This window comes from Xiphias gladius, chromosome 22, assembly GCF_016859285.1.
Source record: "Xiphias gladius isolate SHS-SW01 ecotype Sanya breed wild chromosome 22, ASM1685928v1, whole genome shotgun sequence".
NCBI classification, from domain to species: Eukaryota; Metazoa; Chordata; class Actinopteri; order Istiophoriformes; family Xiphiidae; genus Xiphias; species Xiphias gladius.
Window position 1 is genome coordinate 29,001,903 of NC_053421.1, and position 27,992 is coordinate 29,029,894.

The 27,992-nt window shown below is 46.4% G+C and overlaps 2 protein-coding genes across 10 annotated transcripts; one reads left to right on the top strand and one right to left on the bottom strand.

Annotated features, from left to right (window-relative positions):
• The first annotated feature begins 1,425 nt into the window (after positions 1-1,425).
• On the top strand, positions 1,426-17,052 carry kiaa0319 (KIAA0319 ortholog). Of its 8 annotated transcripts, none has more exons than XR_005706482.1 (17): positions 1,555-2,839; positions 3,180-3,612; positions 3,985-4,661; positions 6,060-6,195; positions 7,627-7,791; positions 8,010-8,157; positions 8,256-8,404; positions 8,572-8,723; positions 9,202-9,340; positions 9,426-9,585; positions 9,776-9,912; positions 10,490-10,612; positions 10,872-10,962; positions 11,616-11,707; positions 12,683-12,950; positions 13,784-13,827; positions 16,965-17,034. XR_005706482.1 is itself a non-coding variant. In XM_040118723.1 (15 exons), the coding sequence occupies exons 2-15, from the start codon at positions 3,555-3,557 to the stop codon at positions 12,838-12,840; spliced, it is 2,385 nt and encodes a 794-aa protein (XP_039974657.1). In that variant the 5' UTR covers positions 1,555-2,839; positions 3,180-3,554; the 3' UTR covers positions 12,841-14,843. The 8 variants fall into 8 exon arrangements, 1 of the variants encoding a protein (XP_039974657.1); XR_005706479.1 differs by lacking the exon at positions 16,965-17,034 and having other exon boundaries at positions 3,180-3,369; positions 3,544-3,612; positions 13,784-14,843; XR_005706480.1 differs by lacking the exons at positions 1,555-2,839; positions 16,965-17,034 and adding an exon at positions 1,426-1,531 and having other exon boundaries at positions 3,544-3,612; positions 13,784-14,843.
• aldh5a1 (aldehyde dehydrogenase 5 family, member A1 (succinate-semialdehyde dehydrogenase)) lies at positions 14,945-27,992 on the bottom strand. Of its 2 annotated transcripts, XM_040118725.1 has the most exons (10): positions 27,305-27,838; positions 26,113-26,196; positions 24,379-24,549; positions 23,464-23,580; positions 21,855-21,998; positions 21,515-21,658; positions 20,273-20,431; positions 19,929-20,092; positions 18,706-18,764; positions 14,945-17,617 (listed from the first exon to the last, which is right to left on the bottom strand). In XM_040118725.1, exons 1-10 carry the CDS (start codon positions 27,590-27,592, stop codon positions 17,406-17,408), a joined length of 1,542 nt encoding a protein of 513 aa, XP_039974659.1. In that variant the 5' UTR covers positions 27,593-27,838; the 3' UTR covers positions 14,945-17,405. The 2 variants fall into 2 exon arrangements, with proteins under 2 accessions (XP_039974659.1, XP_039974660.1); XM_040118726.1 differs by lacking the exons at positions 14,945-17,617; positions 18,706-18,764 and adding an exon at positions 18,994-19,335 and having other exon boundaries at positions 27,305-27,992.

Sequence of the window (27,992 nt, forward strand, 5' to 3'; positions counted from 1 at the left end):
ATGACCGCCTCAATACACTCACAAAATAGAAATAAAACAAAGCGAAACAGAAAATGGAAATAACGAAAAGAGGAAAAATCATATTTGTTAAACACCCAAAACAGACAACCTCACCTTAAAGTGGCGATACAGCACATAAAACACATATGAACCGAAGTCCAGCACTTTAACATTCAGTTCATCTTGGTCGACGCAAACTTTCTATCCTCAACCAACTGAAACTTGAAGAGACGTGGACGATTCAGGCCTCATCCTGCCCCACCTGTCCTCCCTCAGGTAACCAGGTAAATGTCTGCAGTAAGACGTGCTCTCTGACGGGGACGCTTCTCCCCATATGGTGTCAGATCGGGTTTTTGTATCTTCTCCATGTTTAAATGACAATACATTTCTTCTGAAAACTGGGCTAAATCCAAAACCTTTGACCATCAGTGGTGGAAAATGACTGAACACTGCTTTTAAAACCCAATGATTCGTTTCTAAACTATGCTGTTACGTTACATATTAATCTACCCAATATAATTAATATTAGCTTCACTGCAACTAGCTACAACATTAAAATGATGCTTGTTCATGAATGCATCAATTGGAATAATCCAACATAATGATACTAGATTATAATATAACGCTCACGGGAGCCATTTCTCTGCATATTGAGCACTTTTGCTGTATGTTCAGCTGATGTTACGTCTGTGCCTTGATTTAAGTGAGAATTTGAACATTAATAATGGATTACTTTCACATCGTGGTATTACTACTTTTTGATTTCCTTATTATTCTAATACTTTTGCCTGAGGACCATAATCTCTCTCTCTCTGTATACAGTGATAGTATATACTAGCAATAGCCATTCACAGGCACTGTCTCGTAGTCTCATATATGTCTTGTATTGGTACATAAGGATGAGTAGTACATGCGTGGGAAAAGTAGACCCAGTTGGGTTTTTATGCAGGAGCTCTGCACATTTTAAGATTCATGGTACTCCTGTCGTACGTTCCCCCTGACTGGGCTTTTTGGGGAGATTTACTGATTTTTCAGTGATTTTTACTACAGTTTGTAATCTCTGAATCCTACAAAATCTACACATTTTCATCTAATTATAATTATTTAATTTTATATATAATATATATATATATTGATTTTCATGTCTAATGGATTTCAAAAATCAAACAAACTGGAAAATCTGATCACCCAATAAATTATGTTTGTCTTGAACAAAACTTTGGACTTTGACAGGCAATAAAAGAATTTTCTTTCACATCCTGCTGAAATAACCTTTTCATTTAGTTATTTAAAATCCTCAAAGGAAGGGTTTTCGTTTGTTTTTACGTTTTACTTTGACAGTTGCGTGCCGGATGCTAGGTATTTAACTTTCGCTGACTCGACACTAGTCGCGTTTTCTCGGCACAGATTCGGCATCAACGTGAAACCAATTAAACCCCACCCAGTGAGACTCCAGTATGTGACCTGTAGCACCGCGGGGAACCAGTGAGGAGGGGCGCTGCGGGGATCTGGGACAGGCGCCCGCAACCAGGTGGGTTAAATTCAGCGTTTACGTCCAACGGACACCGACGACACGGGGGAGGATTTTCATTTGTCTTAGTTGCTGACATGTTGTCGCCTTTTGTCCGCTAAGTGGGAGAATAAAAAGGACCGAATATGTCGGTTCGTGTTGACCGACAGTAGCCGACGTTATCGTCGTAGAGTGCGTTGTTAGCATGCGCCGGTCACGCAGAACTCCGTTTACAAATCCAGCCATTTTTACGTTTCCTTACAACTAGAGATGCTACGGATGTTTACAGGACGGTTTCCATCACCGGTTGCCACTTTTGTAGAAATGTTTCACCGTCTTGGCTCGACGTGATGTCGATAAGGCGCCAGGTTCAGAACCAGCTCACATGCTAGTGTTTCTCCGAGGGGAGTCCAGTGGGAATCCTTGAAAGGACCTACTTTAAAAGTTTAAAGTTTTAGTCGAAGACGTGTTATTTAGTGTAACGACTTTAGGCCGCATTTGAAAGTGGTGTACACAGATCCAGGAATTATTTTAAGTAGTATGTTACCGAATGCATATCATTATCTACCAGCTCGGAAACCTTTTAATTGTGTCAACTTTCAACGGAGTTCGGAGTGACGGCTTTTTAAAGCGCGCAACCTGCGCGTCATTTCGGCAGAAACACACGAGCTGTAGCGACGGTTGGGCCGTATTTTCATGTGTTTTTACTTAAAATAATAATAATAAAAACGAGTTAAACTATACGGAGATTATCGTGATATGAAGGTAACATTGCGACTTAACGTTAAAATACATCACATCTCTGCGGTGTCACAGGGTGAAGGTGCGTTTATTCTCAGGCACCGAGCAGCGTGTTTCCCTACCGCCGGGCGGGGCTCCACGCTGGCGCTGTCCGGCGGCGCGGTGCTGGAACCGTCCGGGGCCCACGGCGCACTCGCTGCTCCGCCGTAGAGGTCTCCCGCCGCAGGGTAACGCAGCTGGAGGACGGGGACTCCGGCTGGTCTCGCGGGAAACACGCAGCCAGGACCGTCGACTCACATCGAAACACGCGCGTGCGGAGCATTTTGACCTGCGCGTGTAGCGAGCTGAATTGACATCACGTGAGGGAAACGGAGTTTCCGGGCGCCGGATGGGGGGCGGCCGGACTGTCCCGGTGGACCGTGGGGTCTCAGCTAGTGATGGTCTTCACCAGCGATCAGTCGGTCGATCCGCGTCCGTGATCAGCCGATTTGCTGTTCGGTCTGTAAAAGGAGAGAGAACGGTGAAGAGGCCGGACACCTGTCCCCGGAGCCGGTGGGGATGAGCCACAGACAGAACCCCGTTTGCCTGGTAAATGACCAGAAGTGTTGCCTGTTAACTCTAAAGCAACGCTGAGCATTTTCTGGAAATAGATATTTCAGTTTGCAGTTCATTTCTATGTGTCCTCCGATCTCTTTACTGTTAACCTTAACTGCACTTGTGTTTATGTTTCATACATTTGATCTATATCTGATATGTTTGCTATTAATTACTGATCTTACATAACTCATTTCATATTTTCCATCCATATATTTCGTAATAAGCTATCGAATTTTAGTTGCATATGTAAGTGGTGTCATTTTCATTTTTATATATCGATGTATTCCGTAGTTATTTTTTTTGAAAAATTGTTCTGCATGTAAACGCACAGAAACCGGACGTTGAGTGAGAGAAGTCGGGGTCAACCTCCTGTCCCAGGATAGGACGACGAACTGGGGGATTTGCCAGAAACGGTTCCAACTAAACGATATGCCTGACGGATGTGGAGAACCCGGTTAATGCAGCAGTTTGACCAAAGAGCTGACTTCACGGGGCGTTTTTTCATTTTTCTGCCACGGCTCGTTACGTCGCTCAGGAATTAGTCTGGATTCATTTCATTTCATTTTCATTGCTTATTCTCTGTTCTTGCTGTCGTGACCTGACGACAGTGAGCTGACGTGGAACCGACATTTCTTTTGAGTTCAGTCGTCAGGTTTATAGTCGCCGTGTCTGAAGCTGTGATGTGTTTGTTTCAGGCTGAGTGACCATGTGGGAGAAAACGCTGCTGCTGCTGCTGCTGCTGCTGCTGCTACACAGTGTGGAAGGTACAGACATCTACGACCGTCCTGTTCTTTGTTTTAAAAATACGTTTCTTAAAATCTTAACATAAATTCAAAAGTGTTTAAAGAAGCGTTTGCTGTGTTTCACCGTCGGCTCTGGTTGAAAGGTTCAGTCTGAACTATGTCTGACCACAGCGTCAGCGTCTCCGACGGATGCGGCCAGAGGTTTGCTCTGCTGCACCTGTAACCGCGCCCAACAGTGATGTCACAGTGTATTTACCCACCTTGGGGTGAGGTGAGAGGTTACACTACGGGTCACCTCTCTGCAGTGATGTACAGGTGCACTGCAGCAGCTGCACCACTAGATGGCGCCATCCTTTCTCGCAAGTTAACTGGAATGACTGTTTTCTGTTGCAGCTGTAGTGGCGTCTCAGTGCCGGCAGGGGGCGACCTTCTCCGAGGCAGTGGTGTCTCCGGCGGTGGAGAGCGGCGGTATCCTGCGGGTGCCCGGCGTGTCGTCGTTGTCGCAGTGCGTGGCGGCGTGCTGCGACCTGCCGGGTTATGAGCTGGCCTGGCTCTTCGAGGGCCGCTGCTACATCCTGAGCTGCCAGCAGAGGGAGAACTGCCAGCCCAGAGAGACACCCGGGGCCGACTCATTCCTGGCCTTCCTGCGCAGGGCGTCCCCGCAGACCTTAGTGCTTCAGTCTCTGGTGAGGGGGGAGCCATACGGCGGCCGCTGGAGGCCCCTGTCACGGTCCTCTGAGGCCCCCGGGGACCTGGAGGCTCTGAAGGATCTCGCCCTCTTTGACGGGCCCCGGCAGGACTTCTCCGACCCTGGGATGCTGGATGTGGAGTATTCAGAGGTGAGCCAGGAGGAGAGAGGAGGTGGTGGTTCAGAGGCGGAAGTGACGACTGAGCGGCCATCTCTGAAGGAAAGGGACGGGTTCAACCAGTCGGAGGCAGAGGATGGTCCAGAACGGGGGCCGACAAACAGCAGCGTGGCCCAGATTAGGGCCTCCTCTGGGGGGAACATCACCTGGGGGGACGAGGACAGAACCAGGAGGCCAACCGATCCAGCCGCTGCAGAGAAAACGGTGAGTGATGAAATGAATCAGCATGACGAATAAGAGAAGGAGACAGTGGCTTTTCTCATACACGCTGGTTCTGGAAAATCCCTGTCTGGGACCGGAGGGACTGGTCCAGCGCGGGACTAAATGACAAAGGGGTCCCCTGTATGGATTTACTGCTGTGCAGACTATATTGGCTGCAGCTACCCACACTGAACTTAATCCGCTTAAGGAACAGCTGAGAGCTAAGAGCAAAGCAACCGCTCATTTATCCAAGTGGGCATCAATTAACAATAAGAAGTTCTAGTCATAGAAACCACCAGTAGGACACCGTGACTACAGGGTTGGTTGAAGCAGAAATGACTGTGAATACAACAAATATTAACATCACGGCAAATGAACTGCTTGTACCAACTAATGCACTTAGAGATTAAATGTGACTGCAACAATACAACTACGTGGTCCACAGTAGTCCAAGGGGTGCCGGCCTTTCTAACCCTTCACACTGCAGCCACAGAGGTGTAGAGCTCCTGTTCTAAATCATTAATGAAAATACAGGAAGTCAGCGGCACAAATAATGTAGCTACTGCAGGACTGAGGTTAAATCCTAAAATAGCTCCATCAGTTCTGCTTTTATTTCCAACGAAAGGGCAAATATTCTTATTCCATGTTCAGATGGATATGAGGCCGTTAGCCTAGCTTAGCATGAATACTGGAAGTAGGGGAAACGGCAGATTTCACTGATTAACACGCCGCATCACATTTCCTTAATCTGGACGCAGAAAATGTAAAAACCCCAGTTTTTATTGTGAACGCAGGTTTTGGTTTCATGTTCATTTTCAGGGAAGAAATGCTTGGCTCAGTCAGAAGAGTTGGTGCATCGATTAAAAACAAAATGGGGAAAAAAGTGCAGAGGAAACAGACTTAGTGAATAAACGCTGATGTCCATGAATCATGTGACTTAAATGTCACTCGTCTGGTCCAGTGACGAGAGGAAACCATCAGATCAGTGAGGAGCCGTGAGGAGACTGGAACCTTCCTCACATCAACACATGGAACCAGCAGAAATGTCAGATTTCCATCATGGTTTTCCATTGTTTGAGCTCTGACTGCAGCTCTTTTAGTGTTCTCGTCTCGCCGTGTCCTCTTCTTCTGTGGTGGTTTAACGGCAGCGACTGGAGAATCAGCTCCACCAGCTGATTACCTCCATCAACCAGTCAGCTCATAGTCACACAGCAGGAGAGGATGGAAACAAGCATTAATTTGCATTTTCTTTTGCCAATTTTCTGGAAATTCGCTTAAAATTTTAACTAAACTTGGCTGGATACTTCACCAACGTCACTCCACCGACTGCTGTCACCGTTAGTGATGTGTAATGGGTTTTTATTCTGTTTTTTTATTTTTTTTATTTATTTATTTCTACAGAGCAAAACACAAAGCAGCTCTGTTTCTACATCACTGACACCATCCACCACTGACTCCACCCAACAAGACCCCATATGGACTTCAGCTCCCAGTCCTACCAAACCCCACTTGCCCAGCGGCGCGACCGCACACCCAGGTACTGCTCACAGCACGATGTCACTTCAGTTTCCCCTGGACCCATAACTGGTACTGAACACACACGCACACACACACGCACCAGGCCCGTTTCATCATTTTGAGCCGAAATCAGTCGACCATTGAGGTTGAACGTTAACTGGAAAGAAACTCGTCTACGTGCAGCGTTGCCAGGTTACGATAATTTAACCCTTGATGATCAATAACTCCCGAATGTAGGATCCTTCCGACATGTCGTCGTTTTTTTTCTCCTACAACACGAGTTTTCATTTTTAACCCGCCTGATTATTCACTGCATGTTAACTGCACTTAGTTTGCAGTTTATTAGGTACAAACCTACCTGGAACCAACAGTCTAATCCAGGAGACCTGTAATAAATCCTCCAGCGTGAAGGTTCTGATGTTCAGTCTGAGCTGAAACCGTTTCAGAGGTGCTGACTGAACTGTGTGTGTGTGTGTGTGTGTGTGTGATCATTTTTGGAGGCTGCAGTTTGTGGTGCTGTTGAACTGAGGGGAGCTTCTGTTATCCAGCTGTCCCTCACTGATTGAAATGGTGTGGACAGTAGGTGACAGGAGCAGCTGTCTCCGCAAACTGCGGCCTCCAAAAATGATCACACACGCAGTTCAATCAGCAACGTCTTTAACGCAGTTTCAACAGACTGAACATCAGAAGCTTCATGAAGGAGGACTGGCTGCATTGGTTTTAGCTGGCTGCTGCTAATAGAATGTAAACTCAGTGAGGGTCTATAATATATTACAGGAGACTGAACCCGATCGAATCCCATCTCTGCCCAGGCCTCCTCAGACAGGCTGCAGTCACCACTCGCATCCTCTTACCAACTCTTCGTGACTGCGTTCTACACGTTTCGTTTTGTTCATCCACAGATTTTTCACGTTCGGATTTACGTTAGGAAAAACGCTCCGCTGCCCGTGAGCCACTGGCTCACGCACCGGGGAGCCCGCTGCATCCCGCTGCCTGCATGGAAAACACGAGGCTGTAGTCTGAGCCCGTGAGTCATCGGGGAGAACTCGTGGATGCGTTGTTCACGGCAGAGCAGACCTCGAGCATGATTCCATTTATGTTTCAGTCTCCGCTCTGAGTCAGTCTGGAGTTCAGCAGTTTCCCCTCAAATTAGATCATTTTTGGTCTTTGTATTATTATTTAATTGCCCTTTCAAAACAGCTGTAATTTCTCAGTTCCTATTCAATTGTATTCCATTTTACCCTTTTTAAATCCCATCAAAATGTTTTATTGTTTTATTATATATTGCCTTGTCTTGGGCCCTTTTTATTTCTCTTGTGAAACCCTCTGAGGAAGCAGGTTGATGAAGCCAGATGTCAAATTAAACATTTAATAAATCTAATTAGAGCTGGAGATTCCTAGTTTATCACAGCAATAACGGCCTGATTTGTGTGTCCTTGATGCTCCGTAGACACGATAAAGGTGCCCCAGTCAGCAGCCACAGCTCCACCGACCGCCACCCACCCCCCAGCCAGAGCCATGACCTCTGACCCCACCACCATCACCGCCAACTCAACCCTCAGCACCAACCCTCCATCCGCGGCCACACCCTCTGCTACAACTGCAGCCGAGTCTGGTAAATCTATACACACGCCAGCAGGGAAAACACGTCCGTACGTTTATAAATCGTTCACAAGTCTGTGAGTTACTTCGGTTGTTTTACACTGAATTTAAAAGGAGTTTCCTCTTAAGAAAACTGACTAATTCAAAGGGAAAGCAGTGGAACAAACTTTAGTAAGACTACACACCGAACCATAACTACTTGTACGGTTCTGTCCCTGTCCCTTCATTTAGTATCAGAGGGCGGGGGGTCGAACCGAGGTCCGGTAGCTGTGGTGGGTCCTGACAGGAAGTTGTTTCTCCCGCTGAGCAGCGTGTTTCTTGATGGCAGCGGAAGCACCGACGACCGCGGCATCATCAGCTACCACTGGGACGCCATCAGGTGGGACACGTACGGTACAGTGTGGTCCTGAAATGTCTTGAATATTTGTGTAGACCTTTTTAAAGACTCGCCCGTGGTTTTCCGTCATGGTCTTCCAGTGGTCCTCCTGGATTAAAGCTGGAGGATGTGAACCGGGCGGTAGCTACGGCGACAGGTCTTCGCGTGGGGCGCTACACCTTCAGACTGACTGTCTCGGACCAGGAGGGGGCGACAGACAGCGCCTCACTGACTGTCAGGGTCCAGGCAGGTAGGCGGATTTTCTGTGATGGTCTGTTTTCTCCTATTTTCTGACGTTTTACAGAAGAAACGATTCCTCGATAACGAAAATAGTCTGTATTTACAACCCCGAAGAGCCATAGATGTGGTCCAGAACTGAACTTTTCCAACCCTTCTCTGTCGTCCTTCCTCCTGCAGCCAGAAGTCTTCCTCCGGTCGCTCACGCCAGCGGCAGCCACACTCTGACCCTGCCCAACAACTCCCTGGTCCTCCGAGGCTCCGTCACCGACGGCGACCAGGCTGAGGTCCACTACCTGTGGGTCAGAGACAGCCAGAGTCCCGCTGCTGGCGTGAGTACAGAACAGATACAGGAAATCTGATTTATTGGACTAGATCGGAAAAGGTGACATCAGAGTATATTCGATTATATCAGACTAGAGGATGACATCAGGTCAGATTAGATCAGAGTAGAGTAGAACAGACATTGATTAGATTAGTGATTGATAGAACCTTTTGTAGAACCATCACCTTGACATTAGGACTTACACACATAGATATTTATACGTGTGTGTGTGTGTGTGTGTGTAGTTTAATTTTAAACATTTCCTTGTTATTACGACTAAATTAGCCAGTTTGCTTCAGCTGAACTATATGTTTGTGGTTTGCATGTTTATTTTCCAGGAGGCTTTTCGTGGTATAAGGATTTATCTATCTCATTATGTGGAAATAACAAAGGGTTGTTATGGCTGCAGTCTTTGTCCTGAAATAATGGGCCTATAAAGGCCGTCAGCAACAAATCACAGAATCCCTAAAAACGCCTGTCTGCAGGATGTGCTGTACGGCTCAGAGTCCCAGGCCTGTCTGTACCTGGCCAACCTGGTTGAGGGCACCTACCTGTTCCAGCTGAGGGTGACTGACGCCCGGGGGCGCTCCAGTACCGCCACGGCCACCGTGGAGGTCCGACCAGGTAGGACAGGAACACTGCTGTCCATACGTCCCACTACCAGAGTGTCTCCAGAGCGGTGAAGCGTGTCCCTCCTGTGTCTCCCTAGAGCCTGGCGGGGGGGAGGAGGTGGAGCTGGAGATGCTGGTGTCGGTCTCTCAGGTCAGTCTGGCTCAGAGGGACACGGTGGTCCGACAGCTCGCCGCTCTGCTGCACGTCCTCGACAGCGACATCCAGGTCCGAGCGCTGCAGGGGCACTCGCACCTCAGGTACTGAAAGACTGGTTTACTGGTTAACTGACTGGTTTACTGACTGAAAGACTGGTTGGTTCCATGAGCAAAAAGCCAGATTGCTTTTCAGGTAAAAACATTTCTTCGCCCAACGCAGAGCAAAGAGGGAAATCTGTATCCTAAAACATCTCGTGTTAACATCAGTGTTTTGCCGTCTACCTGTGTGCAGCACCGTGTTGCGGTTTTCGGTGCGGGGCTCCTCGGGGCCGCTCTCTGGCTCCAGGTTAGTCGGTCTGCTGAGGAACCAGCTGCTCAGAGAGAAGAGCGACTATCTGCTGTTCAGAGTCCTGAGAGTCGACACCGTGTGTGAGTTCACTGCTCACTGCAGAGACCAGGTCCGGCGCAGGTTCTGTGCAGACCAGGGTCTACGCAGAGACACTCAGAGCAAATCCAGTCCTGTTTCCTCTCCTTTTTTCACCCCTCGGCCTCTTGAGCTTGAGATAGAAGCTCCAGAAAAGAATAATTATTGTTATCCAAGATGTCAATTTATTTCATCACTGATACCTTTTAATGAATTTTCTAACAACATAAAGTGTCTTGTGTGGATCCATCATCATAACTTGTTTTTCTCTGACCTGGTTTTAACAGAAAAGACGATCAAAACAAGAAATTCAAAAACACAGATGTATCGTACACAAGCTCTTTTTTTTTTTTTTTTTCTTTTTAAGACTTTACACAAAATATTAAAAAGTCCAAATCAAATACATTTTCGATGTTAAAGGACATAACACCAATAACAATGAAATTATTTTTTCCTAATTATTTTTGAGCCCGTTTCGTTTTCGTCCATTCAGAGTCTTGGTGCATGAAAACCTTGTTCATTTGACTGATCCTATAAAACGACCCGCTGAGGATCATGTGACATCTCTCTGTCATCCGTCAGTGTGTCTGCTCCGCTGCTCGGGCCGAGGGCAATGCGATCCGGTCACCAAGGAGTGTACCTGTGACCCCTTCTGGACGGAGAACCTGATTCGTCGTTACCTGGGCGACGGAGAGAGCAACTGTGGTAATTACGATCACGAATTATTACTTTTTTTTTTTTTTTTCTTCCAAAAATCATTCATGTGTTTTGTGATTAAAGCAGGGGTCTTAAAATCAGTGTATTAAATCAGTTCATCTTGAGCAAACTAAGGACCCCCCCCCCCCCAGCCCATCGCACTAGCTCACGTTTTCTTCTTTCCTGTATGGAGGTTAGTTTTTCGGACATGACAGGCTTTGTCAACACTGGCAGTTAATTTTGGGTTCGCTCTGCTCTGCTCCGCCAGAGTGGAGGGTGCTGTACGTCATCCTGACCAGCTTCATGCTCATGGTCTTCATCCTGTGCGTCAGCTGGACCTTCATCTGCTGCTGCAAGAGGTGAGCGCACATTTTCCCGCCGCTTCGTATACATGTCACTCCAAAGCTCCCACCCTGTTTTTATCCCAGACCATGTTTCAGTCTTACTCGAGGACCGAATACTTGGCCCCCTGAAGACAGCAGGAGTTTTCACTTTCGTAGTTTACATCAAAATGTTACGTGTGTTTGAATTTTCACAGACTTACTGTAGATAACAATGTAAATACAAGACTCCCAATAAATATAATAACCTGTAAGATGTAATATTGCCCCACACGAAGACGGAGAGATGAAAACCACTGCGCCTTGTTCCGCATTGAGCTGTGCTGAACAGCACGTGATGCTGGATGCGTATAGATGAATAACAACATCCACGTCTGTTAAATGAAACGAAGGTCGTCGGCTCTAAACCATCTGACCGCACCGGATTTCTGTTAACAATATTTTCATTCAGCCATAGATGATGCAGGCCAGGAAAGAACAGACATTTGTGCACACGAGTCATTTTTGTGCCCAAACAGCGTTAACATAAGCTGCTTTAACTTTGTAGCTGTAGCTTTCAAAATCATTTCCATTCTTAAATGAAATAAACAAAACAAATTGAAAACATTAGGGGCCTCATTTCACTGCACCTGTAGAACGTGGACCCTGCTCTCTGTGTTGACTGTGTTTAGGAGGAGACTGACCAAAGTGAGGAAGAAAACCAAATACACCATCCTGGACAACATGGACGAACAGGAGAGGATGGAGCTCAGACCCAAATTCAGTGAGTCACTTCAACTACAGCGTCACTGGTGCCGATGTAAACATTAAAACAGCAAAGAGCCGAAGGGAGGCCAGAGGTCGGGGTTTGGTCAAGTGGCACGAATTCTCAAATCTAGCTGTAAATCCTCCTCGTGCTTCCTTTGCAGGTTGACGTGCAGCTGGTTTGTTTGGAGTGTGCTCTTTGTTCACCCTTATAATGTTGAGGAGATTGTGTTGAAAAGTAACTGTCATAGCTCAACTAAAGCATCCCAAGCTTGGCACAACACTCGGCTACTGCGCCGCAATTGGTCAAATCCATTTCTCTCCTGCAATATTTCAAACCCATCATCTAGCAGAAAACCGAAAAAATTACAAGCACATATTAGGAGCAACTTTTTACGGGCAACGCGTTGACTTTAGAGGCTTGTTGTTGGGTGTCCACGGCGGCTTCGTAGTAAAAACGTTCCAGCCTTTAAGAACCTGAAAATGAGGCAAGCAGGTGATACTGGGGGGCATCATAATCAAAAGCTGCTTTCAGTACGACGAAGGACTCTGTCGGCCAATACAGTACTGGATAGCCGTTTGCACAGAATGTCAGTCAAACTCCAAATTTGTCCCAGCTTTCAGAAAGTTTTACCAAAAAAAAAAAAAATTAACTACAGGTAACACAGGCACTTGCACTGAACAGATTTCGTACTTAGTGCTTGCTTCAAGGTCTGCTGCTGCACTGAAGCTTTAGTCGTCCCCCACTTGTCAGTTGCTTTGGATAAAAGCGTCTGAGGAAGGAGTCAATGTAAAGGTGGAGGAGGAGGAGGAGCGCAGCGTAAAGAAAACAACACAAAATAAATCCGACAAAGTGAAACAAAACTGTTTGAGCTTCACGGCGAAATTTTCCGCTCAGTTGGAAGCTGATTGACTAAAATTCTTCGGGGCCTTCAAATTAGAACCACCTAAACAGTATGTGTGCAGGAATATTAAACACTTCTCCCCCCTGCAGGTATCAAACACCGCAGCACGGAGCACAACTCCAGCCTGATGATGTCGGAGTCGGAGCTGGACAGCGATCAGGACACCATCTTCAGCCGCGACCGACCCGTCCGCAGCAGGAACCGGCTCAGCGCCCAGGCCGCCCGCAACGGAAACGCCTTCGGATGACGGGGTGACCGACCTCCCGCTGGTGTAGAAAGGACCCTTCTGGGATGTTTGCACGCTGGCGGCCCCGTGTGGCTTCACAAAGTTTGACGGACTTCATCCTGTGCCATGAGGTCAGTAAAATGAACCATTGTCCCATTTCTGGGTCAGACTTTCGAGGACTCGAGGCCGAGAAGAAAAACCTGCCTCTCCTTAAACAGGATGCACAGGTGCAAACATCCAAATTTTGGCCAACTGATGCGACATTTTTAGGACGCGTTGGAACGGAACCATTTTTGCGTCCTGTGTTGACGTATTATGTTTCGATTTAAAGACGAACACTCAGACACATTTTGGGAAATGGTCGTCCCCCGAGCCAGATGAGGGATCCCGGACACGACCAGCCCGGTTTAGCACAACGAGCGGAAGCCGGGGGAAACTGCTAGCCTAGCACAGTCAATACAGAAAATATCACCTTCGAACAACGCCAACTCTTTCGGATTTACATGTTCTATCTTGTTACCCAACAAGCTACTCAGCAGTTGGTCAAAGAGTCGGGTTGGGAGTCATGACCTAGAGCCCAACTTTAACATTAGCTCTAACTAATTGGCCCTGAGCTACTTAAAGCTAACTCTAACCTCACTAGACCTTGAAGCGAACTCAAATCTAACAGACTTAAAAACAACCCCTACGCTACGCTTGTTGCTGAATTTAAACCATTTAAAATCTAAACCGTCTAGTCCACTAACATGGAGGGGGGGCGCGGTTTATGACATGTAGTGCAGCCAGCCACCAGCCAGAGACATTAAGAGCTAAAGAGCTCATCACCTGTGGCTTGTGGACATCTCCAGCACAGCTGAGAACTCCTTCAGTCTCAAATGATGACATTTGTTTTTAGGAGTGTGTGTGATATAAACAAAATAACGTATCAGTACTGACCATAACTTTTATTTTTTTTAAATTTCAGATCATCTCTAGTTACCTGCCAAACACAAGTCACTTGGACAGCATGTAATATGGCCTTTTTTAAATGTTTCCATTAATATCTATGGTCAGAAAAATACAAAAATCAGGATTTTTTAACATTAGCTTTGACTACAACAAAGTATATTACAATCAAGACCAGTTACACTCTATATTGGACACACAATCTGCTGTACAAACCCAAATAACAGAAGAGCCAGTACTGAACAACAGCAAAAATAGTACAGATAGAATCATTTAATGCTGTGATATAATTTATTTATGTCCGTCTTGAATTTAAAAAAGAAAAAAAAAAAGACCTTATTAGTCCAATATGGGCCCTGGTTTTCATTGGCAACAGAGGCTTGATTTGACATGAGCACAAGTTTGTCAGGTTTATAAAGGTGGTTTAAAATTGATCTGGATGAGAGTCCTAACGATGAGGAACGCATCTGTTAATTACTACAGCTTTATCTACTAATGACTGGATACACACTAATTAATATTTTAATCTCATAAGTTTTATTTTTGAAATCTTTCTATCACAGCAGCAACGTGTCTCTGAATGATGCAATCTTCATCTCAACAACGTACGTATCACCCAGTTTCAAGAGCTTTGTTTCCTAATGACAAGACTCGCAGCTCCCGATTACAGGACTAATAGTTTGTAACCACGAGGCACGAACTCCTCGTGAGATCAATACTCCTAAAATCAAGGGTTTTATTTCATAACGACAAGGTGCGCATCTCCAACTGTCAAAATGTTTATCTCCTCCCCAGATCTGTGACGAGGTATCTCCCTACGGTTAATTTTGGGCCAGCTGAAAAAACGTCAACAGTCCTTGCTCATGTCAAATTGGTCTAAACCAAGCTGACTGCCTTTTGAAGAACGGGGCCGAGCTCCATCAGTTAGACTGTCATTTGTGCTGCCCACCAGCTCAAGGCTGGATTACTTAATGAACATAAATTACTCAAACGCAGTACTTTCGTTCAACACCAAGAAATAAAACTCAGTTACATGGCACTTGTCACTGGTTCGAGGGAACAGAGGCTCAGAAAACAGCTTCCTGTGCTTTAACGTCTGTCTGAGGTTCAGACGAAACCTGCCCAGGGTTAAAATGAACGTCAAGCTACACGGTAACAATGTATTTATTAAACCACTCTATTACAATAATGAATGACATCTTTTAATAGTATTTATTCCTCATCTCTATACAGAAATACGCTGACATTTATTACTTGCCAAAAAATGAGGTGCATGCAGACATGTTCAAACCTGTTTCTCCTGACATTCACATTGGGCCATGTATCCATGAACACGTTTAACAGGTATATACACGTATGGAAAGACTCCTAAAATGTTCCACACACACACACACACAACTAATACGCTGGTTAGTTTTGTATAAATGGCATATGCCTTACATTATTAAAAATGGTCTAATTGTGATGTTAAGATCCAATTTGAACGTGTTCCTATTTGTTCAATTTATGTAAGTAGTATTTTAATCGTTAAAAAATAACAGGCCTACTACAGGACATCAGGATGTCGCAGTACAAACGCAATGAATTTACAAAAATCTGGTTTAAGGTTTTGTGCGTTTTTAATCACAGTAAATTTGCAGCTTCTTTTCCGTGTGAATTTGTGGGGAAAAACACAAATTTTTAAATCAGATGTTTCAGTAAGGTTTCTTTTTTTTTTACCATGGTGACAGAATACTAGATGCTGATTTGCTGGAACGTTGACCTGATTACACACATTCACCAACGTCCTTAACTGACGGTTGGCTAAGCTCCTCCCCTAGACGGTCACTGCCCAGTCATACTGTAGCTTAGCAACTGTAACTAGGCACAGCAGGCGCGCCGAGCTTTGGAAATTCACGCCTTTTTAATCGTCTTTCCGACAACCTAAGACAAAAGAGCAAACGTGTAATGTGAACGGCTTTAACAGTGTGTTAGTCTGCTCTAATGTAAGCTGCTAACGCTAGCATGCCTGGCTAACTAGCTTATTACCTTACAGTAATGACAGTGGGATATTTATTAGCTAAACCACATCATTTTGTGGGGTTTTAGTCCTGAACGAGGATTTTTTTTCTAGTGTTTTCTAACAGCCACCGCGTGGGAGAGGGTCCTGGATGATACTATATCAGAGTTTGGGTTAAAGTTAGTGGCTCTGTCCGGGTCTTTATTGAATTTTGGCAAAATTGCTAGAGACACCTTTGTCTTACTCATCATTTACAAGACAAAAAAATTTGAGAAAGTTAAAAAATACTGCTTATTAAATGTGAACAATAAAAGCATAAATCTAATTTTTTTTGTTTTGTTTGTCCAAGGAATTTACGTATTTAATCAGCAAACATCTGAATAATTGGTTTGGAAGACAACATTTTGCTATTATAGCAGATTATTGTAAGTCAATGTTAACTAGCTTTAACAGCTATTCAAGTTATGCTACATGTAGCTTCATCTTTTCAGGGTCATTATACGGCGCTAATTTCTCATTTTCGTTCAAATGGGCCGGAAACATGAACTGGTTCGCTGGAGCTTCCTGTCAACTTACGAAGCTAACGTTAACTAGCTAGCTAGCTACAGTTGGCATTTTGGCCAAATTCACAGTCAGAGGTTGGAAATGAAAAGCTGCTCGTTGTGCAGAAGACTCGCTGTTTCAGGTATTTCCACGAGTTTTGACGGTAACTCTGAAACCGTCACCACGGTAACCAGCACAGGTGCAGCTCTAGAGTGCAAAGCTTGACAGGCATAGCAACAGTAACCGTGGTGGGAGGGGCATCCTACTGGTTCGAGTACTGAAATAACATTTGTTCTCAGGTGGTCAGTTTGTAAAACTATTATTTTTTGACAATACACTGTTGAAGTGTATTGTCAAAAAATAATAATGTGAATGAACAATATTGTGGTTGGTGGATAGTGACCATGGTATAACAACATCTAGCCAATCAGAAGTGAGTACTCACCCAGATCAAAACCTAATGCTGATAAGTGTGTTTTGCATTTCATAAAAAATATTTGGATCAAACTTCGTGTGATGTGAATGTCATGTTTGGTTGAACTTGTTTCAGTAACCATTAAAGACTTGGACTGCATCAGTAAGACTGTTTTTGTCTAACACTGAGATCATTATTGCCTGAAATGGGTTTTTTATTTTTCTCTTTTCTACATATGAACAGTTTCTCAGGAAAAGGCAACATTTGAGGAAAATAAGAGGAAGCTGTTTCACTTCCTGACACAACATCTAACAAGAATCATCCACGAGCTCTGGATGATGGTAAATTTTACTACTGTGCCTACGAACTGAACCAGTGTGACAATAAAAACTAATGATCTGTGAAAGGAGCTGATTCCCGCATAGTCAGTTTAATTTTTAATTAGCAGCATTAGAGACCCCTGTTGTACCGTAGATGTTAGGTATGTTATTACCAACCTGGGTGGTCACGGTGAAACCTTTGACCTTTACTCTTCTCTAATTTAAGAGTTATTTAGTGACTTCGGAGGCGTTAACATTAAAAATCAATCAATTACAACCTGAACCGAAAGTTATATCCACTTTAGTGACGACTGCATGTATACGAGTGTAGTACCGCAGGACGGGGGCATTGCTCCGTCCCGGTTCAGGGTTTGAGGCCTCCGAAGCACATGTACTTGATTTCCAGATACTCTTCGATGCCGTACTTGGAGCCCTCGCGGCCCAAACCGGACTGTTTGACCCCGCCGAAGGTGGCCTCTGGGGTGGACAGCAGACCCTCATTCACTCCAACTATCCCCACCTCCAACGCCTCCGCCACCCGCCAGACCTGACTCACATCCTGTGAGTAAAAATAGCCTGAGAATAAAGGAAACAGAGTTTTAAACCCAAAGCTGGTCTGAGATCGGAACCCTGAATCAATGTCTCATTTCAACGTGGAATAATAAGGTCAGAAAGGCCTGTTTCAGTCCAAAGATCGGATACTGATACATAAAAAAACTGGTGTATCCTGGGCAGTTCTCTGAAGGCCTGCTCCGACTGAACAGCATCAGCCTGCATCAAGTACAAATGACTCCCTCAGTGGTCGATAACGCTATGAACAGAATTTCAGTCTACCAGTGTTTTTACAGACTGATCCATCAGGTGTCTAAAACAGTCCTGAACGTTCCTGTCCAGCTCGACGTAGACACCAGATGGCGCTGTTGACTAACAGATGGCGGTCTATGTCAGAACCAGATAACCTTTGGTGGTCTCGGCCTTTGAAGCTTCAGCGGTTCTGGAGATTCATAAGCCCTCATTAAAACCAACAGTTCTTATGGTTTTCCAGAATATCTGCTTAGTGAACTGACTGATCCCAAGATGAGTTTGATCTAAACATGAATACCAGCACAAATATAACTGACACTCATCCCACCGGGACTCAGCAGTGTTCACCAAATTCAGACTTATTTAATACATACGACGGTCATACGGGTCAAAGTGACAGAAAACCAGTATAGTCCAGTTTGTCAGGACCTCCCACGGTATTTAACAATATTTCCTGATACAATCAATTGACATGACTTGGATCCAGATAAACAGGAACAAATTAATTATTTCTGAACTTGTTAATCTATAAATCATTATAGTAACTTGCTCATAATGAGTTGATGAGCTTTTCGAGACCTGCAGCTACAGAGGTCTGACCTCACAACGACACCACCCATAATAAGACTCATTAGTCTTTGAGAGGTTTTGCTTAAATGTTCCAGGTCTTTCTTTGGTTTAATTGCTCTTCCCATCACTTGTTTTAGTTTCAATATGTACCGGGGTCTATTATCATACAAAGTCAATAAGTTGACTTTCACATTATTGCCCAAACTTGTTTTTATTCTCTGTAAATTCTCGACGCGGTTCAATATTTCATGGAGCGTCTTTACTGCAGGAGCTCAGAGGGATTTACTCACCTGCCAGCCCAACATTGGATGCGTTAGCAATGGCCAGAGCCTCGTCTTCTGTGTTAAACCTGTAAAATAGAAACGGGGGTTCCGGTTGGTCAACGGACATCCTCAGTACCTGAACACAAGCGGCTGATGCGGCAGCTTCTCCAGGGTTTCTTGATGTTTTTATTCAGAACAGCCTTTTTTCCCCTTCAACGTTTAGGGTGATGTATGTCCTTCCACTGTGCATACACACAACTAGAACGACAAACATGAACTGCTCTCGGACAAAAAAACCCAAAACAAAAAACCTCACCATTGTCAAAGTTTCCTTAAGGAACATTTTCATAATAAAAACTACAACAAAAGAAAAAACCTAGTGAAATGTCTTCCTTGTTATTTTTATGTAGCTGCCTGTTTTTGCTTGTTTGAAGCAGAATCTACTGAGTGTTCTTCATGAAGGTTCTCATCAGCATCATTTTTATTTTCAACAGTTTCAACATTGTTCATTTCTGGCATTATGAAATGACACGTTATCATATGAAATAAACGTCATTTATTATTTCCTTGTGACTTTATCTCGCCTCATGGATGATTGAATACAAAAATGCATCAAATCCAGATGTGATCACATCTGAGAGGGTGAAGAGCTGATACCTTAAAGGATAGGTCTGGTGTTATTCTATATCTTTATGACTGTCAACAAATCTCATGTGCAGATTCAAACCAACTGGGTGTTAGTCCGTCTCTCAACACCTTCCCTCCTCTATCTGTGGATCTCAGCTCCGAGCCCGTTGGTTCCTACTGAAGACGTAAATCTTTAAAGTCACCTCACAGATACATGGTTTCACTTTAAAAAAGTCTCAGTAGTTTTTCCGAAAACAGCTGCTCAGTTTATCTTTTAAAAACAAACGGGAGGTAACAGTGCGTTTGTTGGGGACTATTTTCAGCGGCGGATGAATCCACATTGGCTGCTGTAGTGAGTATTTCTGGCAGCAGGATGGTGTGTGTGTGTGTGTGTGTGTGTGTGACTGAGTCTAAATAAACTACGGTTTGAGAGTTCAAGGTGACGAAGGAGGAGCTCTATGGCCCAGAGGAATCAGATACATCAGGATCTGATACAGACAGTGCTGGTTACTAGGAGATGTTCAGCGCTCGTCTGAGTCTGCACGTGAGATTTGGAGACGTTGCAACTCCAGTTACTCGCATCCAGTCTGGAAAGTGTAGCCTCTTCCTGTGAGCGCACTGACCTGATGATGGGCAGCAGCGGGCCGAAGGTTTCCTCTTTCGTACAAAGCATGTCAGTGGTGACGTCGGCCAGGAGGGTCGGCTGCATGAAGGACCCGTCCAGACGCTTCCCTCCCTTCAGCACCTTCGCTCCCTGGGACACGGCGTCCGATATCTGGTGGACCACCTGAGGGACAGAAACTGTCAGCCAGGCTGAGGTGAGGCCTGATCCAGGCTGATGAGCAGCACGGATCAGACCTCACTCAAAGACCCAAATCAACTGCGTGTCCTGTAAGCGGCCAAGCGAACACACAGCTTCAGCCTCGTGTATGTTACCGGGGCTCTACGAAAGAATTATGGCGATTACCTTCTCTGCAGCTCTGGTGTTGATGAGCGGGCCCTGGGTGGTGTCGGGCTCTGAGCCGTGACCCAGGCGGAGCTCGGCGTCCATCGCTCGGCCCAGCTTCTCCACGAAGCGATCGTAGATACCGCTCTGAACCAGAAACCGGTTCGAACACACACACGTCTACGGGGAGAAGGAGGCAGAGGTGCCACAATTAGGTCGTGTCGGAGTTGAAACCGTCACAGTTACTTTACTTTAGTGCCTTAATTAATTAATAAATTAGGATTTTCTAGTGAAGGAGTGAAGGACCGGTGTGGAAGAGTTTAGTGGCATCTAGTGGTGAGCTTGCAGACTGCAACCGACTGAATAGCCTCCCCTCACCCCTCCCTTTCCAGGCGTGTAGGAGAACCTACGGTGGCCTTCGGGTAACGAAAAAAAGTGAAAGGCCCTCCCTAGAGCCAGCGTTTGGTTTGTCCTTTCTGGGCTACCGTAGAAACATGGCGGTGCAACATGGCGGCTCGGTGGAAGAGGAACCCGCTCCCTCTGTAGGTATGAAGGGCTCATTCTCAGCTAATGAAAACACAACGATTCTTAATTTCAGGGGATTATACACTAATGAAAACATTATTACTATTATTATATTCCATTTTTGCCAAAAGATCCACCTGAATCCTGCACACTGGTCCTTGAACTAATTACTCGGGCCATTTGATTCCCCATTTTTTGAGCAGGTGTGGGCTTTGTGCTTTAATTAATACATTATCTCAGTCATTATTTCATTTACTGACCTCGTTCTTCTCACAGCAAAGTAACTAAATCATCTGACTTTTTTTTTTTTTTTTAAGTTATCAAAATATCCAAATTCGTAACTTGGCATCAAAGCCAACATTGTGACGTATTCACCATGAACAGAGAGCACTACAAACTTTTCATCGGGATCACACCACCCATGTAAAATGTGATTTACCTTTGCCACTATGAAAAACTACACGGTTTCAAGATTCATGATGAGGGTAATAACTGACGACGTTTGCAGTTGGAGGTGTCCTGTCAACATGGCTGGTTTTAAGCCCCTGGCTGAGTTTAAAATCTCGCCCCCGATAAATAACCTGAATGCTGACAGCTTTAGAGACATCTTTCACAACGGAGGTCTGGGGAAAAAGGCTTTTTCTAGTCGCAGTACCGCCGTCGGCCAGAGGGGAAAATCAGCAGCAAGGCCCACTGTATCCGGCTCTCCTCGTACATCCACCTCTGCTCCCACGTTACCTGTCCGGAGTTCCTGAACTTGGAGGCCATGGCTCCGCCCACCGCCTTGTCGACATCAGCGCTGTCGAACACGATGAAGGGGGCGTGGCCACCCAGCTCCATGGACGCCTTCTTCACGGTGTCGGCGGCCAGTTTCAGCAGCACCTGAGAGGAAGCGAGCGACTGCGGTTTAACTGTCAGATCAGATGATCACCGACAGAAACCTAAGATTACTGTCATTCAATCGTCTTTTCGGTCATTCTGATGACGCAAACATCGGTGTATGGGTTGGACCGTGACTGATGACGTCTCTCAAGTCCGTGATAACACAAGCACAGGCTAGAACGCCTTCGGGTCTCACCTTGCCGGTGGCAGTGGAGCCGGTGAAGGAGATTTTGGCCACCAGGGGGTCGGTGCAGAGGACCTCGCCGACTGATGGAGTCTTCTCTCTGGAGCAAGGAACCACGTTAAACACCCCGGCCGGGATCCCCGCCTGCTCTGCCAGCTGCAAGCAGACACACACAGTTTACCTGCTGAGTAAGGTCGAAAATGAAACAGTGATTCAGTCAGTCACACCATAAAAATGGAAGAAAATGGGGCTCGCTTCACCTGTTACGACTGAAGATTCTTGTAATTCCAAAATGTAAAGTAGACATTCAAGAAAGAAAATGACCAGTAGTCATAGTTTATAAGTTAAACTGAAACCGTGAGTATCAAGTAAAAAACAGCTTTAAGGCATATCGTCAAAAATACTTTTAATATAAGCTGAGTAATGATGTAGCGCTGCTGCTCTTTGTCTCTGCGGAGTTAAAGTTATCAAACCACTACCAGGTCACTACTACACACAATGTTACATCATCTGTCCAGCGAATGTGCCGCCGCCGCATAGTCAGAGTGAACACCTCACAACACAGAGATAATGTCATGATATGACGAAGATTTATACCGGTTTTATCATGAATGAGATATGACTAGAGCTGCAACAATGAGCTGATTGAAAGATTAATCTTCAACTAGTTTGATAATGAATCGTTTCTGACATTTTTCAAGCAAAACTGTCAAACAGTGGCTGGTTCCAGCTGCTAAAACGAAAGGATTTGCTGCTTCTCTTTGTCTTAGGAGATAGTAAACGGAATATCTTTGGGTTTTGGAGAAATGTCTAAAAGTAACGGAGTAATGGGAAGTTGTGAGGGTCTTTTTTCCCCCATTTCATTTCCTTTCATCATTTGCAAGTAACTAAAGTTATAAACAGCTACGAGCCACAGACTCAGTTCAGATCTGGGATCAGCTGTTGTTGGGCCAGAAGACACAAATCCTACAGTTTTTAGTGGAAGTTACTAAGTGAATCAACATTAACATCAATGAAGCCTAATCAACGCTGACGACCTGTAGCTGCAACCTGAACACGAGCTGAGCAGCAGAAGATCTGAAATTTTGATTATTGATTGATATTGATTGTTGTGACACAGCGAAATAACATCTGGAACAAACTGAGTTCTACGCCTGATTTTTCAGGAGCTCCTTGATCCAGATACTGGAGCTCCTGGTCCAGAACTCTGAGCTTAACGAGCTTCGGATCTGAAGCCTAAAGGGTGAAGGTGGACTCTCCTGTGTTTAACGAGCTCAGATCAGCTGATCGTTCCTCGGAGTGACCTTCACTCACAAACAGTCTCTGGCAGAGTCCGGTCGGCGGAACTGAAGCTTCCCATTAATTAACGTTGATGGGCTGCAGCTCATTTTAAACCGGATAAAGAGACAGGGGAGAAGCTGCGGACGTTACCTGACTGTTCTCAACACAAAATAACCCGGACAGTTTCGTTACATGTCAGAGCCCAACCAGTCAGGGTGTTTTGCCAAAGCCTAACCCACAACCCCCCACGAAGACCCCATCGGTCGACTGGAGGAGGACTCGTTATGGTGGCCCCTCCGAATGTGCCGGAGCTTTGCCGAGCTCTGACGGTTGCACTGACCTCAGCCAGAGCCAGCGCCGACAGCGGCGTGTCCTCCGCGGGCTTGACCACCACCGTGCAGCCGGCGGCCAGAGCAGCCCCCACCTTCCTGGTGATCATGGCGCTGGGGAAGTTCCACTGTGAAACAAACAACAACACGACAACATTTACCGGACCGACACGGTGATGCGTCCTCACTTAACCCGGAGATAAAATCTGTGACACAGTAACGTGGTCCCGGATCAGAGCTGATAATCTGTAACTGCAGGTCATGACACGGACCAAAGTTTAACGGCGGGAACGTGACTCCTGGAACCGACGCGAAGCGATGCGCTACAGACCGGACGCGTCAGCCCGTTGGATTTGGTGGCGCTAGAAAAACGCTCGTACCGCGGCGTTACAGAGCGATGCCTCTGTCAGCTCACAAACAACCTGTGACTGGGTACAGACACACACACACTACACACACACACCAGCCACCTTCAAGTTTGGCCTGTTATCAAGTAACTCTCGCTGCCGTGAGCTGCTGCCGGAGACGTTTGTCACTGCGACCGGTGAAGGGTCGTGAGCGAACCTGGGCGTCGGAGGAGGAGCCGGTCACTGGAGCAACCAAGTAGTTTCTCTCACCCACGCACTTTAATTTTCCCTCCCAAGGACAGTGAGACGCTACGGTGCGGAGTCCGGCTGCAGTTATTTATTTTAGCCGATACCGATCCGTTAAATCATACTGAGACTCTGGGTCGACTCGGGACATCTCTAGGTTTGGGGGGGGGCTTAAAAACAAATGAAGAAATCCTCTGCCGGAGTGTTGTGGGTTCACCACATCTACAAACACAGTTCTGCCTCTGTCGGGACATTGAAAGCCACAGGATCCGCAGTCCCGCGCGCTAAACTGCGTGTTCCTGCACCGACGGGTGGTAGACGAGTGTCACTCACCGGCGTGATGATGGAGGCGACCCCCACCGGCTGCTTGAGGAGGAGGATCTTTCTGTCTTTGGCGGGCGAGGGGACCACGTCGCCATAAACTCGCCGCGCCTCCTCCGAAAACCACTCCAGGAAGGAGGCCGAGTAGGCGATCTCCCCGAGGGACTCCCGCATGGGTTTGCCCTGCAAAGCAGACACAGGGTCGGGTTGGACAGGTTGGATGAGGAATGAGGCAGACGGTCCGGACGACACAACAACAACAAACAACAACAAAACGACGCCACGTCCGCTCACACGGTAACGTTAATGTTTGAAACTGAAACAGCAGCATCCGCGTCCCTGTCACTGTCAATAATCCACCGACCCGAACGGAGATCTGGTTGAAAACTAACGGGACCGTGCGTCTGACAGGGACCTGGCTGTTAAAATGTTATTTTTTAAATCCAGATTTCTCAATTCACCCGGACGCATAAAACGACACGCTTGGTTGGCCAAAAGTAAGCAGACAGGCCTTTCCACAGACGTCAGTGCACTGGTGGACTGGGTGCGTTTCTACTGGTCAGGGCCAGTTCGTTTCGGAGCCGGGATTCGGTACAATGGACTGACAGAAAACGAATCCCCGACTGTTCCGATCAATCATTCTAGCTCCTCAAACGATTCTCAAATGTGACGATTTCTCTTCATCTCTCTCTAAACTGGACGGCGTTTGGGTTTTGGACTCTCGGTCGAACAACATCTCATTCTGGGCACAGATTTGCCTTTAAGCTCCGTCTGCTTTCTTTTCATTCTCAGTTTATACAGGCAACACTTTCACTGTTAACCTCAAAAAGAAAAAACACACAAAATCAAAGTACAAATCAGACAGTTAGACCAACGGACAAAAACACACAAACACACAGAAAACATACGGTGTTGCAAATTAAAACTATGATACCAATGAGAAGTTGATGACTATGTGGACTTTAGTGCCTTTTAGCCTGATTTCAGAAGAGTCCTCTCCGGTCAAACCTATGACAGGGCTCCGAACAGAGAAAAACCCTTTCCCGCCTCCTTGGAGAACGTGCCTGGGCCTTTCCAACGGAGGAAGAGGCATCGGCATCGAACCGACGCTGTAGAATCTTTGTCCGTGGGCAGTTCCGCAGAACACCGAGGGTTCCCTTGCATCCGTTTAACTCAGGTGAGGCAGCGTGTAGGGGCCTGGGATGCGCCTTAACCATTGCTCGTGGAAAGGTATGCGGTGACTTTACGCAGCTTATAAATGAGAAAAAGCCCAGAGGAAAAAAAAAATGCTTCAAAGCATTTAACCTATATATTCCCACTCCAGTCGGTTTCTCCTCGTCTGGAGAGACCACCATGGAGTCTAGACTTTTACTTTTAGCAACATACTGAACGACCCCCTGTAAGCGCCTTACATTAGGGACAACCACCTTGCACAAATCCTGTCCGATCAGGCCCGGCCGCGTCTCCCTCCGTCCCCGGTCACAGGTCTCAGGTCTCAGATGGTCAATGAGCTGTGGCCGGTTCTGCTGAGGAGCGATTTCCTCCTCTAGACCTCTCGGAGTCTCTCGTATGGGAAACGTGAAAGTCAACGACTCGAGCTCAGATTAGTCTCGTGACCCGACGCCCAGGTTGGGAACCGGTGTTTTAGATAACAGCGCTCCTCCAACTGTGCATCGACAGCTCGGGTTCAAAGTTTTTGATCATGTAATTCGGGCGAACTGCCCCATCACCTACATGGTTACTCACACATTCGAACGTGATCAGTTTAGCCAGGTCTTCTTTGTGCAGCGTCAGCAGGTCGAACCATTTCCTCAACAGGACGCTTCTCTCCTGCAGGAAGAATAAAGACGATGGAAATAAACTCGCAACAGTTCACATCTGCGAAGCCGGTGCCTGGGAATTTTTGGCATTTTTGCTTAAAGAAGAAAAAAAATTACCATCAATTGTCTGATCGACTGTTTAGTGACATTTTATTCACTAAACAGTTCATCGATTATCAACAAGGATAATGAAACAGATGAATCAATAATAGAAGGACAATAAATACTGCAGCTCAAATGTTCAGTGTCATTCCACCTATTGAGGACCTGTCAGTCGCTGTGGGAGGAACAGCAGCTTTCAGCCCTGTGTTGTTTTAATGTGGTTGTTTATTTTTTGGACTGTACCTTTAATAAACCGGACATAAAGGTGGACTTTGTCTTTTCTGGTCTGAAGGAAAGATGAACCTGAGAGACTGTGGTGAGGTTTAATACCTGCTGATGACAGGTCAGCCCGACACCTTATTTCCTCACATGAAGTTAACGTTCCCCCAGTCTCCCCCACACAGACACATCCGGGCTGTCCTGCTCATGTCGTGATGCGGAGACTAATAAATGTCCGATAATGTTGAATTACAAAATATCCCCACAAACAACTTTATTGACAGGATGGGCCTCGGTTTCCGCGCAGTCGAACTCGTTTCTCACCTGTGAAATACACCTGTGGTTCGCCGACGAAGGAATGCCCTCGAGCCAAACTCCATTCAAATTTTTCGCAGTTTAATGTCGCCAAGTTTAGTGGCCAACGTACACACTTTGTGAACCCAGCCAGCGCGTTTTCCGCTTTTCTGGGTGCGTATGCAACGTTTACATTAAATGGGCAGTTTTTCGAATGGAGTTTCGTGAGCGGCACAGGGGCAAACGTCCAGAACCGAAAACATTTCGCGAACGCTACCGTGACGGTTCCTGAATCGCGGAGATAAGACACTGAAGGGAAAGTTATGAGTTGATCTAAACTGTGTGTTTCCTGATGAATATCGTGTTACCAGAATTAAAGTCTGACTCCTATTAGTTAGGAAAACACCCTCTGTTACACTGTTTTGGCGATTTTCCGAGCGCACGGGTAGCATCTATGTTCATTTGACGTTTTTTCGCATGTGGTTCGGTTTACCGTAGCCCACCTTAGCCGTGTACTGCTTCCAGGAGTGAAACGCCTTGTACGCAGCGTCCACAGCCTGCTTGGCCTCAGCCGGGCCACAGTCTGTCACCCGGACTATCTCCTGCCCGGTGGCCGGGTCCAGAACGGGGAACACCGAGGCTGCGGAGACCCAGCGGCCGTCCACGTAGCCCTGCGTCCGGAGCAGGGGAGCGGTGACATCCAGGCTGTAGTGTCTCTGCATGGCGGCGGGTAGGCCGGGGAAGACCTGCCGGAGGACGCGGCGAGTTCTCAGTACACAGACAGCGGACATCCCGGGGTGAAGTCCGCGCAGCTGGGTGTGCGTTAACCTCTCACTGTGCAGGTCCGAGGTTCGAGTCTCTCCCTGCAGGTCCTGCAGCTGAACCTCAGCTGCTTTCTGTCGGTTTCAACCAGTCCGGGGGGGAGGCGCGTCGACCACGTGACCCGGCACAAACACCACGTCACCTCCGCATCACTGCTGCGTCTCAGCAGTAGGGACAAGAGTGGTTGGTGAATTACTTCCACTTTTCCTCTTACTCTCAGCGTGGACGTGCGTACCTGGTCCTCGGGCCTTCAGTTTTTCTCCAGGCCCAGGTCTACACACCACGTACAAAGACGTGCTGCTGGGAACAGAACAGGACCGGGTCTTCACGGGGAGCTACAGGGAGCCCCAAAGCAGGACTACAGCAAAA